Source organism: Arvicanthis niloticus, chromosome 4 (genome assembly GCF_011762505.2).
Source record: "Arvicanthis niloticus isolate mArvNil1 chromosome 4, mArvNil1.pat.X, whole genome shotgun sequence".
NCBI classification, from domain to species: Eukaryota; Metazoa; Chordata; class Mammalia; order Rodentia; family Muridae; genus Arvicanthis; species Arvicanthis niloticus.
The window spans coordinates 87894640-87910744 of NC_047661.1; the positions used below are offsets into that span (position 1 = coordinate 87894640).

General features: G+C 42.5%; 2 protein-coding genes across 3 annotated transcripts in view; one reads left to right on the top strand and one right to left on the bottom strand.

The window, feature by feature from the left end:
- The window catches only part of Aknad1 (AKNA domain containing 1), a 37808-nt gene extending 37122 nt beyond the window's left edge, over positions 1–686 (top strand). Inside the window, exon 12 of the mRNA XM_034501065.2 lies at positions 344–686. Coding sequence (XP_034356956.1) covers positions 344–478 — 135 coding nt within the window. The 3' untranslated portion in view covers positions 479–686. The remainder of the gene's footprint in view (positions 1–343) is intronic.
- Positions 687–9647: 8961 nt separating this feature from the next.
- The window catches only part of Stxbp3 (syntaxin binding protein 3), a 43780-nt gene continuing 37322 nt past the window's right edge, over positions 9648–16105 (bottom strand). The window contains exons 16-18 of one of the 2 annotated variants that reach the window (XM_034500896.2): positions 14368–14453; positions 11251–11402; positions 9648–10335 (exon numbers count right to left, since the gene is read on the bottom strand). In XM_034500896.2, the coding sequence (XP_034356787.1) occupies positions 10241–10335; positions 11251–11402; positions 14368–14453 (333 nt within the window). In that variant the 3' untranslated portion in view covers positions 9648–10240. The remainder of the gene's footprint in view (positions 10336–11250; positions 11403–14367; positions 14454–16105) is intronic. The other variant, XM_076933147.1, reaches the window with a different exon arrangement.

Here is a 16105-nt window from a genome sequence, read left to right on the forward strand (position 1 = left end):
AGTTGGTGGCTACTCTCAGTCCTTGTCGATGGCCCCACTCCCACCCCCCAACCGTTCTTCTCTGTGTCAGGAGCAGGGCATCAGGCTGCTTTCCTCACCCTCTGACTCACTTTCATCAGCCACGTGTTCATCTCTTTCCTCTCCCCTCCCTTGACAAATACATTCCATCTCAGACTGGTTGCCTAGGAGACCAACCCTCAAAAACAGAAATAAAAGCGTGTGGAAACAGAATGCTCCAAAAATTCCATCTTGTAATGTTTAATGTTTAATGTTTAGTGAATCCAATTATCAGAGATGTTAGTAAGTTTATGTGACTAAAATATGTGGATTTTTCTCTCTGTAGATTTTAAACTCACCTTTGGATCATGCCTTAAGGACAGCAACCAAATTGAAAAAAACCACCGACCAAATGATTAAATCTATTGCAGAAGACCTCGCCAAAGCACAACAGTGGCGACACCAGCTAAGATACTACTAACTCAGTCCCAGGCAACCAAGGGTTAAAGTGTTTGGTCTTCTCCAAAATATTTTACTTATGACATAATGTAGGAAGATGGCTTTCTAGAGGAAACACTAAAACTTTAAGAAATGAATTACACAAAGTGCTTAAATGAAATGTGAAAATAAATCTATGTTCTTCCTAATTCATAATAAAGTAAAAATAATAAAACAAATACTTTTAATCTATTAGTCTGGGAAGTTTCCTGAATCTGGGTCAGTAAGATGGGAAACAGATCTCATGTGCTGCTGCAGAGGAAGGTGATGCAGATCCTGATAAACCCACTAGTAAAGTCAAGGGGTTTTTAAGTAAAAAATGCTTGGAATATGACAATCTACTGAACACAATTGCTTAGCAACATACAAAACACAACACTTGCTGTTTCTCTTTGTGACTGTGCAGCTGCCTGGGAGTTGCCACTGCCCAGGATCAGGAGAGTACTTTGCTGTCTTATATCATTGGCCTGGGGCAAAGATGAAAATCCAAATTTCAGGACTGGGGAGATGGTTCAGCAGGTAAAGGTAGATATTGGCTGCCAAATGTTTGACAACCTGACTTTGATCCCTGGGACCTGTATGGTGGAAGGAGAGAACCAACTCCTGAAAGTTGTCCTCTGACCTGTGCATGCTACACACACACACACACACACACACACACACACACACACACACTAAATAAATACAACATTAAAAAAATTCAAATGGGGAAGCACCTTTAATCCTAGCACTCAGGGGGCCAGAGATAGGCAATCTCTGAATTCGAGGCCAGCCTGATCTACAGAGTGAGTTCCAAGACAGCCAGGACTCTACAGAGAGAAGCCCTATCTGAAAAACAAACAAACCAATAGATAAAATCCAATTAGAAAGAATTTCAACTGAATGCATATGAATTTTACAATGTCATTTAGTTGACAAAAAATTGCAGCCTCAAGGCAGGTGTAGTGCAGGAGAAGCTGAGAGTTCTACATCTTCATTTGAAGGCTGTTAGAAGACTAGCTGCCACGTGGCTAGGACGAGGGTCTTAAAGCCCATGCCCACAGTGACACACTTCCTCCAACAAGGCCACACCCACTCCAAGGCCATACCTCCAAATAGTGCCACCCTGGGCCAACCATATTCAAACCACCTCATCAACTGTTGCCAAGCTGAAGACTACCATAATGTACACATTCTAAGAAGCACTTCTCTGACTTGCACTCCCACTGCTAGGAACTTAGAAAATTCAAACAGCTCACAGAATATTACCAAACACAAGATGGCTTCAGGTTTGCTTAGGGTACTTATTTCAAGGAGGACTACTCTCCAGTGGCTGTATGGTGACTGGGAGGTGTGGGGGGTCTCGGGAGAATGACCACACCATCCAAAGCACTTGGGCAACGCAAAAAGTTGCACTTCTGCCAAAAGGTGTGTAGCCATGAGTCAAGCAGGCACATATTCCTTGCCAGTCCTGCAGGGTTTCTATTCCTAGTGAGTTTGGCCCTCACATTCTGATGTCTAACTTAAAAGAGGTTCAGCTAAAAAGCAAAGTGTAAGGCTAGCCAGAAGGAGCAGTTGCCAGACAAAGTGTAACTTTTGAGAAGACGCAACCTTGAACACATTAAAGATGGCGGGGATTCATGCCAGATGTCGTCTTTACATTTCCTCAAAGGTAAAACTTCTTCGCATCATTTAACAGGAAAGACAATGCATTTTACTGTTCACACAGTAGGCAATGAAGGATACTCTGCAGACGCTGGAAAGAATGCAGTGGAGACCTACAAGACTCAGATGTGATGGGTAAGCATGTAAACCTGACAGGAATGAGAAGCAGCTTACGACCGCACCTGGGCGGGTTTAGGAAGGCATTTTCAGAGAGGTTTGACTGAGGAGTTCTCCCTGAATGGATGGTGCTCCCTGTGGGCTGGAATCCCGGGCTGAATAATAGGTGGAAGGAACTGGAGAACCCACAGCCTTCCCACTGCTAGTGTGACCTGCTGCTTCCCACTCCAGATGTCCGATGCTCTCCTCTACGATGGGCGGGAACCCTTATACCATGATCAAGAATAGAAGGCGTCCTTGTAGAACTTGCTTTTGTCAGGGCAAATTCAAAAGTGACTAACAGAGTAGATAGTGAGAGGTGGGGCCCTGCTGAGATGAACCTGACTGTGAGGTTGAAAGGCTTTTGGAACTGGTTTGACAGAGGAATGTGGAGGAGTCTGGAGCTGTTGGCTACAGAAGCTAGCATGGCATAGTAGAGCTTACAGCCGTATAGATGGGTGAGGAAGAATCTCAGAGTGCTGAGAGGCATGTGGACAGTGGGGTTTCGAGCGGAGCAAGGGCTCTCTTGGAGACTTGAATAAACAAGAAGAATGTCACAGTCTGGCCAAAAATCTGTCTGCATTCTTCCCTTGTCCTGAGAACTTGGGAGCTAAAATATACAATATATTGATAAGCTGTCCTGTGCTTTTTAAATGTGTTGATTTTGGGCTCTCTTATGCCCGACTCCAATATGTTTATTCAAGTGTTCTCCAAAACTCCCTGCCCTTTGTCTTCCCACTTTGGTTAAACTTTCTAGAAATGTTCTCACAGACCTGCTCACAGTTGTCTCCTAAGTGGTCCTCCAACTCCTGTTAGGGTAATAACCAAGATTAACTGTCACAAAAACCTTCCTACCCAAAGATACTGTTCTTAAAAGCACGTATAAGACAGCAGGCTGAGCAAGCCACGGAGAGCAAGCCAGTAAGCAGCTTCATTGAATCTGTCTTAGTTCCTGTCTCCAGGTTCCTGCCTTGACTTCCCTCCATGATAGACTGACTGTAACCTGTAAGCCAGATAAATCCTTCTTCCCCAAGAAGAGGTAATTCTGAGTTAAGTCCACCAGAGGGCACACACAATCATTCTTAAAGCTGAGTAGAAAGTCTGTATTGCCTGCCAGCTCCTTGGGGGAACTTGCCTAAATCAGGCGGTCCCAATCCTCACAGTTCCTTGTCTTTTATGCACCAAGTCCACATGAACCAGGATGTAGTTCATTAGCAGAACTTCAGAAGCCAAAGAGCAAGGTTAGAACACTTAGGGACTTCCCTGGATCCTGGAACCATGGACCAGGTCTTGGGTGGATTAAATCTTTGTTCCTGTTTGGGAGGGTGCTGGGGCCTCCGTGCTGGGTTTTAAGGTTAGAATGGTGCCCCTAACATGGAGTCAGTTGTGCTAAGGTCTGGGGGCCTGTTACAGTAGAAGACTACTACATTCATTACGTCCTCACTCCCCCCTTTTGGGATGATGTTGCCTCTGCACCACTGTATACCTAAGGTATGGAACTTGCTGATTTTATAGGTGCTTATGGGTAAGAGATTTCTTTGAGTCTCAGGAGACTCTCCGAGAAACCCAGCCAACCTGAGCTGACATGTTAAGTCTCCTCTGCTTCACCACAGAACAACACTGGGCCTGGACTTGAAGGAAGGACTAAATGCATTTTGCACGAGATGAACATGAGACTTTGGGGTCCAGGAGTGGAATGCTATGATTTAAAACAATGTGATGGGGTGTCAAGTTGATGAGGGGCAGGCTTGTGCGAGTTAATTTTGATGGCCAACTTGACAGGACTTGGACTTGCTTAGGAGGCAACTTCTGGGGATGTCTGTGTGGGCATTTCTAGAGAGTTTAACTGAGGCGGGAAGACCCAGCCTGCACAGCACTCTCCATGGGCTGGAGGGACCTGTCAGGATCCATCTCTCTGTTCAGTTGTACCTAGACTCTTGGACTTGAATTAATTCCAGATGTTTTCAGGTTGACGACTAAGAATAGCCATCAAGGGCTTATGAAAATTTGTAACATTCCCCTTAGAATAAGAGAAAAGCTTTTCAGTTCCCTTTTAAATATTTCATTGTTGTTATTGGCATGCATGTGTTGGTACGCCTGTGCCCCCAAGGTACATATGTAAAGGTCAGAGGACAACTCTGGATTTGCTTTTCTCCCTCCAACATTACATGGGTTCTGGGAATTGAACTCAGGGTATCAGGCTTGCAAGGTAAGTGCCTCCACTCTCGAAACCATCTTGCTGGCCCTTGAGCTCCTTCCTTATAATGACAGAGTGGCAGATTATTGATCTTTCCCCATCCTGCAGCCTCCCAACTCCATCATCCAACCCCCAGTTTGGCTCAGCATCTCTGAGAAGGCATGAACACCTCACTTGAGGTTTTCATACCAACCAAGGCAGCTGCTATTTGTCTACCTCAGAGCAGCTACTTCTAGCGTTGGGACTTGGGAATTGGTTCAAGGTACCTAGAGATAATGCAGAGGCCATCTTGAAGATATGTCTGTGGCTGAGTTTAGTTCAGGCTGAGGCACTGCAAGAAGAGAGCAAAAACCTATGGCGGTAGCCCAAGAGAGGAAAGGGAGCATAAACTGTGTGCTGTCAGAATTGATGGGAAGTAAGTGGGTGTGACCAGGGCACACCTGTTATCCCAGCACTCAGGAGGCAGAGGCAGGCAGAATGAACTGTTGTATGTTCGAGGCCAGCCTGGTGCACATAGTAAGTCTCAGGCTAGCCTGAACTCCAAATAAGATTGTTGAAAGAAGCAGAGTGAGGGTGGGGTCATTTATTTCCCCAAACTCCTATATTGAGCTTCAACAGAGCAAACCAGAATGAAGCCATTCATGCCAAGGGCAAAGCACTCAACTGAAGTGTAAAACTGCCCACTTAATATTTAATTTTTGAATCAGGAGATTCAGTCACCACCCACACAAGGGCTAGCCAACCTCGTTAGGATGCTAAAGAAATCTCTGCTTTGCCCCACACCAGGGACAGGACTGAAAGCATCACCTGGCCTTTTTGTCCTTTACTTTCTGTTCATAAGGCTCACTCGCTATGCTCGGCTTCTCTATGCTTTTAATGCTACCCAATTCATGATTGCACCAAAAGCCAATCAGATCATTCAACTCAATGTACTGAAAAAAAAAATCTGATGAAATGTTTTGTGTTAGTTATGCTTTGCAGTGCTATGACTAAACACTTAGTCATATAGATATATGTGGGGGTAATATTTAGAAAACAGCACCTGGTCTGGCTTGTTCCTGGGCAGCCACCATGTTCCTGCTGCTCCTTGGCTCTGACTGGGGCTCTAGCTAGCTAGATGTGCAGGCCCTGGCACCCATGAGATGCCAGTGTGGGGATGGCTCTACCAATCCACCACGCTGCATCCACAAGGCTCGGCTGAACCCCAGACAGTATCTGCCATCCTCGAAGTACCTGGTAGAATAAAGACTCTTAAAGCTTATCTAAAGGATTTAAATATTTAGAAATGCTCAATCAACAAGATGCCCACATAATTAGAGTCGTTACCCAATATCTAACCTTTGATAGAAGTTGCTACCCAGGACAGCTTTCAACCCATCCGTGGTTCTCCATGGCTGCTAGCCTCCTTCTTCCCCTTCCCTTCTTTTCTTTCTCCCGTCCCCCTCCACTTCTACTGCCTAATCACTGAGCTCCACTGTGAATACAATGTAGCAGAGTAACTATCCTGCTACAGGTATAGATCTGTGTTGTGACAGAAACAACTCAAGGGAGGGAAGGTTTGTCTTGGCACATGGTTCAGAGGCTTTCAGAGCATCCCCACTGGGGAGGTATGGTGGATGAGCTCGTGATGGGGAGAGTGTAGCAGAGACTGTTCTCATCATGGTGGCCCAGGAAGCACAGAGCACTGCAGGAACCTTCAAAGGTTCATTGCTCTTAGTAGCTGCCTTCTGTCAGGTTGGCCTTACCTCTTATAGGTTCCTCAGCTTCCCAAAATGGCACCAGCAACTAGGGAATGAGTATTTAAGACATGGCCTACAGGAGTGCTTCATGTTGAGACTGTAACACAGGCCATGCCCTTAGAAAGCCCTGGGAAAGTGCCAGCCTCTGACTCACGAGGGTACTTGTTGACTCTAACCTGGGCTGTCTATCCTCAGAGCATGACTGCGTTAACTATGACTTGACAATACCTGGCAAGTATCATTACCCCATCCCCAAGTTTAGAATTGCACACTTCTGGGCTGCTGAAATGGCTAAGAAAGGGCACCTTCTGGCAAGCCTGACAACCCAGGCTGGAATCCACATGGCAGATAAAGCTGACTCCCACAAGCAGTGCTCTGACCTCCTCCGACACTAGCTCCCCTGGCCCCAGTAAAAAATAATTAGCTGAAAATGTAAAACTATGTGAAAATGTAATACTCTGTGCTGTGTTGGAGAGACTGGCTCAGCAGCGATGACTGCTCTTGCAGAGGATCCACATGGGAGCTCACAACTGTAACTCCAGTTCCAGAGGAGCCAACTCTCTCTCTCTCTCTGGCCTCTGTGAGTATATGGCATGCATGTGATGCACAACCATGCATGCACACAAAGTACTCATACAAATTAAATTAACTTCTCTGGATCACTTTAAACTTTCTTGTATAACTTATCAGTTCCTAATCTGTTTGGGGTCATGCCTCTGAGACCCTGATAAAGTTACCAAGCCTTTTTTCCCTTGGCCTGTATCTCCTGCAAACAGGGATACCTGCATTTACACAATTTTGTACATTTTTAAAAAGCATTCATGGATATGGCCTGGAGAGATGGCTCGGCAGTTAACAGCATTGGCTGCTTTTCCAGAGGGTTTAGGTTTGATTCCCAGGACACACATGGCGGCTCACAATAGCTTGTTATTCCTGTTCCAGGGGATCTGACACCCTCTTCTGGTCTCCACAGGCACTGCATTCACATGGTACACAGGCACTCATATAGGCAAAATAACTAAAATAAAAATAAATATTAAAAAATCATGGATTCCTTGAAACAAGCCCATGGAATCCTAGATCCTGAAAACTCATTCTTTTTTTGATCATTATGCTCACTCACTGAAACACAGCAAATTCAAGAAATAAAGGAATGGGGCAATGCCATTAAAGACAGACATGGCTACAGAGGGAGACCCTGGTCTTAAAAAAAAAAAAAGTTCTGGGAGAGCACTCACCAAGTTCTGACTTGTTCAATCTGTAACCTGTGCTCTCCTGTCTCCTAGCTCAGGGCTGTCCTTTCTTCTAATTCTGTCCCATTAGCAAACCAGAAAAACCAGCTAGTTCTGTAAAACTGAATCCCTGATACTGCCTGAGTCCAGGGGCTTGTCCCTGCCTGCAGTTGGCGCTGCTGTGAAGAGTCAGCTTCCTCACAGGAGGGAAGCCGCATCAACAAACTCCTGTAGCTATCTTTCTTTTTCTTTAAAGATTTCCTGATTAACCTTAGTTTGAGTGCTCTGCACCCTTGTGTCTAAGTGTGTCCTACGCATGTGGTAGCCACTTATGTGGTTGTTGGGAATTGAACCCAGGTCCTTTGGAAGAGAAGAACATGCTCTTAACCTCTGAGCCATCTCTCCAGCCCCATCCTCTATTTTAAACAGAAAGGGATTTAAGAGAAAGTGCTATATGGGCTGAAAGGTTATATTTAGGATAATGTATTTATATACATATACATATAAGCATGCAGTAACAGAAAACAAACTATCCCTGTTGCCATCTGTGAGCCGAGGACAGGGAATGAGTCCTGTGGCACAGGCAGGAGGCAGTAGCAGGGTATTAGCACTGGGTGTAGCTGATGCAACTGGCTTCACTAGTACAGCTGGAGAGGTGCTCTGCCTCCTTCCTGGTTTCCAATTTTTGACAAAATTAATGCATATGAATGGCAGACCTCTGTTTCAGAGTCTATAAAACTTCACTTCCAGCTTTTCCTCTCAGTGTTATGGTGGGAAGAGAGCAAGGGACAACAATGCCAACTGCCAGGAGACAATATTGGACATACACACTCATACCTCAACATCAATTCCAGATGGATCAAAGTAACTGCAAAAAGTCAAAATGGTCTAGAAGGAACTGTGTGACTCTATAATCTTAAATTCTGAAGCCCAAAATAGAAAAGCTATGCTTGCATAACCACTGTGATGGCTCCTCCTGGTTGTCAACTTGACTACAACTGGAGTTAGTTAGAACCCAGAAATGTCTGGGCACACCCGTGAGGGATTTGTGCTAAATTAAGTCATTTGAAGTGGAAGACCCACTTCTAAGCTGGATCTCTGAGGTGAGAAGACACACTTTCAATCCAGATCACTGACCTGGGAAGATGCACCCCTGATCTGGGCCCCACCTTCTGCTGGAAGCCTATATAAAGATCACGGAAAAAGGAAACCTTTCTTTTTGCCTGCTTGCTTTTGCCCTTCCTAGCAAGTCAATTCCTTCACTGGCTTTAGAGCCTACTTCTTCAGGATTCTGGCAAATGCTGAAGACCAGCGGAGACATCCAGCCTTGTGGACTGAACAACTACTGGATCGCTGGACCTTCTATTTATAGCAGCCATTGTTGGACTAGCTGGACCACAGCCTAGAAGCCATTCCAATAAATCCCTCTGATCTAATACTTATATCTGTCTGTCTGTCTATCTGTCTATCCAGAGATAAAATCCAGTCTGTAAGCTGTGTTACCCTAGAGAACCCTGACTAATACAATTGTGAGGTAGTCCTGGGACATGGCTCAGTGGTAGAGTACTTGCTTGAATATAGCGTTCAAGCCCTAGCACTGGAAGAAACAACAACGGTGACGATATCCACTAACAGCATAAGCACACACATGCTGTGCCACTGGAAGCAATTTGCATTACGGAATAAATAAGCTGGCACAGAGTCACAACCAGAGAATGCAGTATTACCTGTAAAACAAAAGTCTCAATCAGAGCAGTTCCAAGTTGGAGTGCTCTGAGGTAATGCGGAGATCTGAAATAAAGATTCCCTGTGATGGTTTGGATAGGTATGGCCCCCATAGATCCATGTGTTTGAATGCTTGGCCCATAGGGAGTGGCACTGTTAGGAAGTGTGGCTTTGTTGGAGGAACTGTGTCATTATTGTGGGGATGGGCTTTAGGGTCTCCTGTGCTCAAGCACCATCAGTTGCCTTGGTCATGGTGTCTCTTCACAGCAACAGAATCCTAACTAGGGCACTCCTTCTGTAACACACATACATGGAGGCCTATCTATATCACCAACCTCACAGACAATACATGGGTTTTGAAAGTCATCAGGTATTGTATTCATGGGAATATTACAGGATCTTCTTTTTCTTCTTTCTGGCTCCAATTCAGAGTCAAAAAAAAAAAAAAAAACTCAGAAAAAATTGACAACAATATATTTATTTTCTCTTAGAATGTTCATGATTATTTTTGGTTTCTAACTTAAGCAGACATGATCTCAAACATATAAAACTGTGTTCTTTAGAATTATCTTGCAGGTAACATACACAGTGAAATCATCATATTAATAACTGGAATTATTTTATACATAAAAATTATAAATTTTAGTTTTAAGAAACTGCAGTTATAAGAAATAATTCTATCATACATACATTTACAGTTTTTACTTTTATAATCTCTTCATTCAAATCATTTTGCCCCCCACACTGTATTTCAGCATAAGTATCCAGTGAATAATTAGTATATATACAGCTGGCTGTAAAAACTACCCATACCTTGTAACAGATTCTGTTCCAAAGGTGAAAACATCCTGATTAGAAAGCCCTTTAATGTCATATCTTGTACAAAGCAGCAACAGTATTTAAATTATTAGAAATGGCAAATCCAGTAACACATAACTTCCTTAAGATGTACACTTGAAAACCACATTACTCCATACACTATTTACACCGCTTAAATTACAACAGCAACATCTGCCTATGAACAAACCCTCTAAACGACAACAATAAAAAAGCTACTCATCCTTAAGAAAGGAAACTTTATCCTTTGATTTATTCAGCATTTTTATATCATCCAGCAGCTTTCTGGGTGTTAAAATATGTGTAGAACCTGGTGGAAGAAATTGTAAATTGTCAGAATTAAATCATTTTCTTTGGCTTAGATCTTGTCCCTTTCATATGCAAGTGTTTGGTGCATTTAACAATACTTCCAACAGCATTCCTCCAAAAGTCCCATCAGCCCTTGTCACTGAGCGTGCCCACTAACTCTTTAGAAATCCTGCCCATCACAAGTGTTTTGTCTGACTTGTACTATATATTGGTGTTTAGTAAAGAGAAAAACGGGGGATTTTTCTGTCCTCATAACTGAACTTAGCAGTTGTCACTTGCAAACAGAGAATCTCTAGGTAGGTCATACAACTCCTTGCAGCTATTCATTGGAAAACATTCTAATTTACTTTACTAGTAGTGTGTGTGCACACTCATGTACACGTGTGTGCAAGTGCATGTACATGTGTAGGTACATGCTTGCCATGGCTCAAGCATGGAGGCCAGAGGATGACTTTCATGAGCAGGCTTTCTCTTGCCACTGTGGGTTCTGGTAGTGAAGGTTGTCAGATTCACTCAGTAAATGGCTTTTTTTTTTCCTCCCACTGAGCCCTCTTGCTGGTTCAGACTGTTATTTTAAAACTCAGTTCCTCACCAACAGGCCTCACCAACGTCAGGTCCATATACATAAAAACAAATGCTTTTGAAGTAAAAATGTATTAATATGTCACAAAAACATTTTAATGATTAGAGCAAATAAAATTAGAAGATGCAGTTTTAAAGGACTATGGTCAAGCCCCTAAAATTGAATATTTCAAAATAAAACTATTAAAATACCAACCAGGAAAAAAAAACTTCAGGCAACTTTACAAAGGATATTTTATAATTAATTCTTTTTCTCCATGTAGTAATAGTCTTAAATTTTCCCATGCATAATTTTGCCTTAAACATTAAGAAACAAAAAAGATGAAAGTCTTACCAATAATAACCTCACAGGATTTATGTGCCTGAGAAACTTCATAAGCACAACGCATCTCAGAGTATGTAATTCCTCCAATTACAAAAATAATCAGCCTTGACCCATTTTTCCGGTCCAGCTCTAAATAGTTAGATCTGGGTTTCTGGCGAGCACTAGAAAGTAAAACACAAAGCAAGCATGCTGTGAGCACTCCCAAAGCCATGCTGCATGGACCTTAAACTCACCTCTGGATGCAACTGTCCTGATTTTTATGAAATGATCTAACCATTGTATAATTTCCCTACAGTAAATGATGCAAAGGCTGCACATCCCCCTTTCAGATTTCAATTTGAATAAATTGCATACAGTTTTATTTGTGATGAGATAATAGGAAAAAGAGATCAAGGCTAAATCTACGAATATATATATATATACTACTCAGCTTAGGCTCAGTATTTTTATTTATAAAGCTAACATTTTAGTTTAATATTTAAAATATTTTTTAATTTTTATTTTGTGTATGGGTATTTTGCCTACATGTAAGTCTGTGGCACCATGTGTATGTGGTAGCTGTGGAAGCCAGAGAAGGGTATGAGATCCTGAGGAACAGGAGTTATGGATGGTTGTGAGCCACCGTGTGAGTACTGAGATGAACCTGGTTCCTCTGGAAGATCAGCCAGAGCTCTTAACCTCTGAGCCATCCTTCCAGCTCCCTTTTTTATTTTATATGATGACTTAATGTCCCTGAAAAGTCTGTTTGTTGAATTGTTTAGGAAAGCAGGGGTGTAGCCTTGCAAGAATGAGATCTGAAGACAGGCGAAGAGGACAGAGTCTGACTAGGACCTAGCATGGTATTGGGACAGCCACTGCTGGGACACTACCACAGGATGATGGCTGAAAAGTGTTCAGACCTGAGCAAGGATACCTGTCATGTGCCATCACGTCAGAAACTGTTCAGGAAAGTACAGGAAGTGAGGAATGAATGAATAAACAAAACAAAACAACAACATAAAAAACAACCCAACAACAACAATAAAGCCCAAAAATAACCCCAAGGTTATGCTGTGTAGGTGTTGCTAGGTAACTACCCAGCTCCTTACAAGCAGGGGAGACTCAAGACCATGTAAGAAAGAATGGAAAGGAAGAAAGCGAGGCTGGAGAGCTGCTGGGTTACAGTGTATCTATCCCTTAATCCTCAGGCGATCAGTGGAGGATGGAAGGGACAGGCCTGAAGTGTCTGACGATGTCTGTCTAGACAACTGGCTGACTGCAACTACACAGACAGAAACAACCACTAAGCCACCCAGATAACTGGCTGACTGCTAACTACACAGACAGAAAGAAACATTAAGCCAAGCTGAAAAATTAAAAACTCAAAAGACCAAAGCAGCTATATACAGCAAGAGAGAAAGCCCACAGTTTAAGTCTACACAAATTGCTACCACAATGGGCTAGAGAGATGGCTCAGAGAGTCAGTATCGCTTTTGCAGAGGATTTGGTTCATACCTGTGATTCCAGCCCCGGGGACACAGACATCTCTGGGTTCTGTGGACACTTGCACATACAAGTATATACTTCCCCAACCTACATATATCCAGCACTTGGGAGACAGAGGCAGGCAGATCTGAGTTCAAAGCTAGCCTGGTCTACAGAGTGAGTTCTAAGACAGCCAGAGTTACACAGAGAAACTATCTCAAAAAATGAAAACAAAACAGACTAAGTTGAAAACTCACCACAGAAAGCAACTCAGCGTTGCTCTCCTACACTAGCTAAAGGTTCGTTTTCAATCAAAGGCTGTAGATATGGAAAGAAACAGTGTGGTTAATACTTTGGTAGAAACTTAGTTTCATAAAAGTAGAGATTGAATTGAACAAGACTTTAAAGCAGATTATATCTGTATCCTATCTATGTATGTATATCATATCTCTATCCATCTGAATGTAAGATTTAAAAATGTCAAGTTAACCAGTACGGTCCAGCAGGAGTGATAGGAGAGCTGACAGTGAAGTAGCGGTCAGTGCTTGCCGAACCCTAGGCTTCCCTTTCAGCACCACAAACCACAAAACAAAAGCAGAAATGGAAACTACAGAACCAACGGCAACTGCAGACCTGCACGATGAAATATGAAGTCAGAGCTGAGCTCGGGAGCAGCCGTGCCATTCACAGGAACGAAGATAAACAGGCATGAGACAACTGAGAACACAGAGGAGAAGCGGAACCCCAATGACTCCAGAACAAAGGGACCAAGAAACAAGATACCTCAAAAATACAATTCCTGAAAACCTACTTATCTGATGAAGATGCAAGCAACACAAAAAACGTAGGGGGGTAAACACAAGAGAACTGTGTGTTAACACAGCATAGTCAAGTTGATAGAAGCCAAGCCTCAAGGAAAAGCCCCCACGTGAGTCAAGTATGGCTGCAAGCCCGATGCCTGAGCTCAATGTTCAGGGCTCACACGGTGGAGCAAGAGAACTGTCTCCTGACCTCCATACATGTCCTGCCAAGTGTGCATCACACACAGGAACAATTTAATACCTCACACAGGGTGGGTAGAAAACGGTGTGGACATAAACTAAGACAAAGACGATAGAAAGGGAGACTAACCTCAGCACAAACCCCAGGAAGCTTGGATTATATTTAATTTGTTAAGCTGGGCTCTGAGTGCAGGAGCATGAATGAAAATATTTTGTCTCTCTGAAATTTAAAATACTTAACACAATTATCAACAGGATTAAATCAAGTTAGGTATGTTACTCAGCAGAAGGATTAGCAGTCTAGACTACACAGTGAGATCCTGCCTCAAAAAAGAAAGAAAGAAAGAAAAAAAAGAAAGAACAAAAGAAAGAGGAAAAGGAAATAAAAGAAGGAAGAAAAAAAGAAAAACAAGAGACCAGAACAAACCAGGAGGTAAGGAGGCATCCACACTATGTAAAGAAGATGTGTGGGGAGGTGATGTAGTTTTATGAAAGTATTCTGTATTATAAAGTATTCGATTACAGTTGAAGAAAAACTACCTTTACATTGCTATATGTTTCAAGAAGAACACTTATTCACGGAGAACGTTGTGCAGCATTTTAATGACTGGTTTACAGTATCTTAACAAAAACACTTCAGTGGATTCGTCCGTAGGCTTACCTTACAGCTCCAGAGCCATTCCATACTGCGGGGCACCGGGAACAATATGGCCATTCTTTGGAATCTAATCTATTATCAATGGCATCCTAGGGAAGAAAATTATTAACACCATCAAGAAAATCTCAGGAATTTGTTTCATACACAACTTGGTGAACAGCAAATGTGCATAAAGATTAAGTAAGATTGGCCCTTCTTTTTACCTATGAATACTAACTGCAGTAAAAGTCAATACATCAGGACTCGAGAGATGGCTCAGTGGTTAAGCGAATCACAGTTGTTCTGTAGGATTGAAATTCAGTTCCCAGTACCCACACCATGACACTCACAGCTGCCTCTAACTCCAGCTCCAGGGCATCAATGCCTCTGGCGTCCATGGGCACCTGCACTCATGTGTACATACCCACACATATACACACATAATTAAAATAATAAAAAGAAATTTAAAAGCCAGGCAGTGGTGGCACACGCCTTAAATCCCAGCATTTGGGAGGCAGAGGCAGGCAGATTTCTGAGTTTGAGGCTAGCCTGGTCTACAGAGTGAGTTCCAGGACAGCCAGAGAAAACCTGTCTTGAAAAACAAACAAACAAAAAAAGAAATTAAAAAAAAATTAATGTACTAGTTTACTCACATATTAAACACACATTTCAGATCTGCCTTTCTTTACTGGAAGGTTCTACAATGCTATGGGGGCCTTCCAGCTCCAGGTAAACTAGAGGTTTCTCAACAGCACCACAGGCCACTGTCCTTCATAGCAGTTCCTCAAAACAGAATGCACATACCTAACCTCAAGGCACTGAAGACAGGACAATGACTGTGGAATGTTTTTCTGTTCACTGTGCCTTTAAAAAACCCCTTCTTTTCTCAGTGCTTATGTTTTATGATACACTTTTGTATATGTTTATGATGAATAAACAGATTATGAATGCTTTATTAACACAGTAATATATATTTGGTCAATCAACAGGTCATGTTCATAATTGATTATGGTCCCTCTTGCTTCATAGATGACAGCACAAAGGCACTGAAAAGTGGGCACAAGAAGGAAAAGCAGCTCAGGAGAGTTTTACTACGACTGCCCGAGAGGAAGAATCCACTGTTGTAAGTCAGGAGAAATACTAAAAGCCCCAGACAGCCACAGATCCAAGTGCATTCTCTGGGTTTAGCATGCAAACCTTGTTAGAGGGTTTAAACAGGTTGATTTTCATTTTAAAAACAATAGTTAAGAAAAACTATTTTCAGGGGCTAGAGAGATGGCTCAATGGCTAAGACAACTGACAGCTCTTCCAGAGGTCCTGAGTTCAATTCCCAGCAACCACGTGGTGGTTCACAACCATCTGTAATGGGATCCGATGCCCTCTTCTGGTGTGTCTGAAGAGAGTGACAGTGTACTCACATACATAAAATAAATCTTAAAAAAGAAAAGAAAAACTATTTCTGCAAATTATTGCCGGGGTGGGAGGTGACTAACATCGTAGAAGACAAAGTCTAAGTTCTTTAGACTTTTAAATATGTTCATGTATTTGCAAATGACATAAAAGTTTAAAAAATGGGAAAATGGTAAAATCATTAGCACACAAAAGAAAGTAGAAATTAGAACTAGAATTAGTCAAAGGAAAGCTAGAACAAATGTTTCTCATTTAGCTCCTAAGGCAATTTCTACATTAGTTCAGTTTATAATTCCTATAAATTAATATTATTTTCTTAAGATCAAGCAGAACTAAAAGCATATTCACCCAG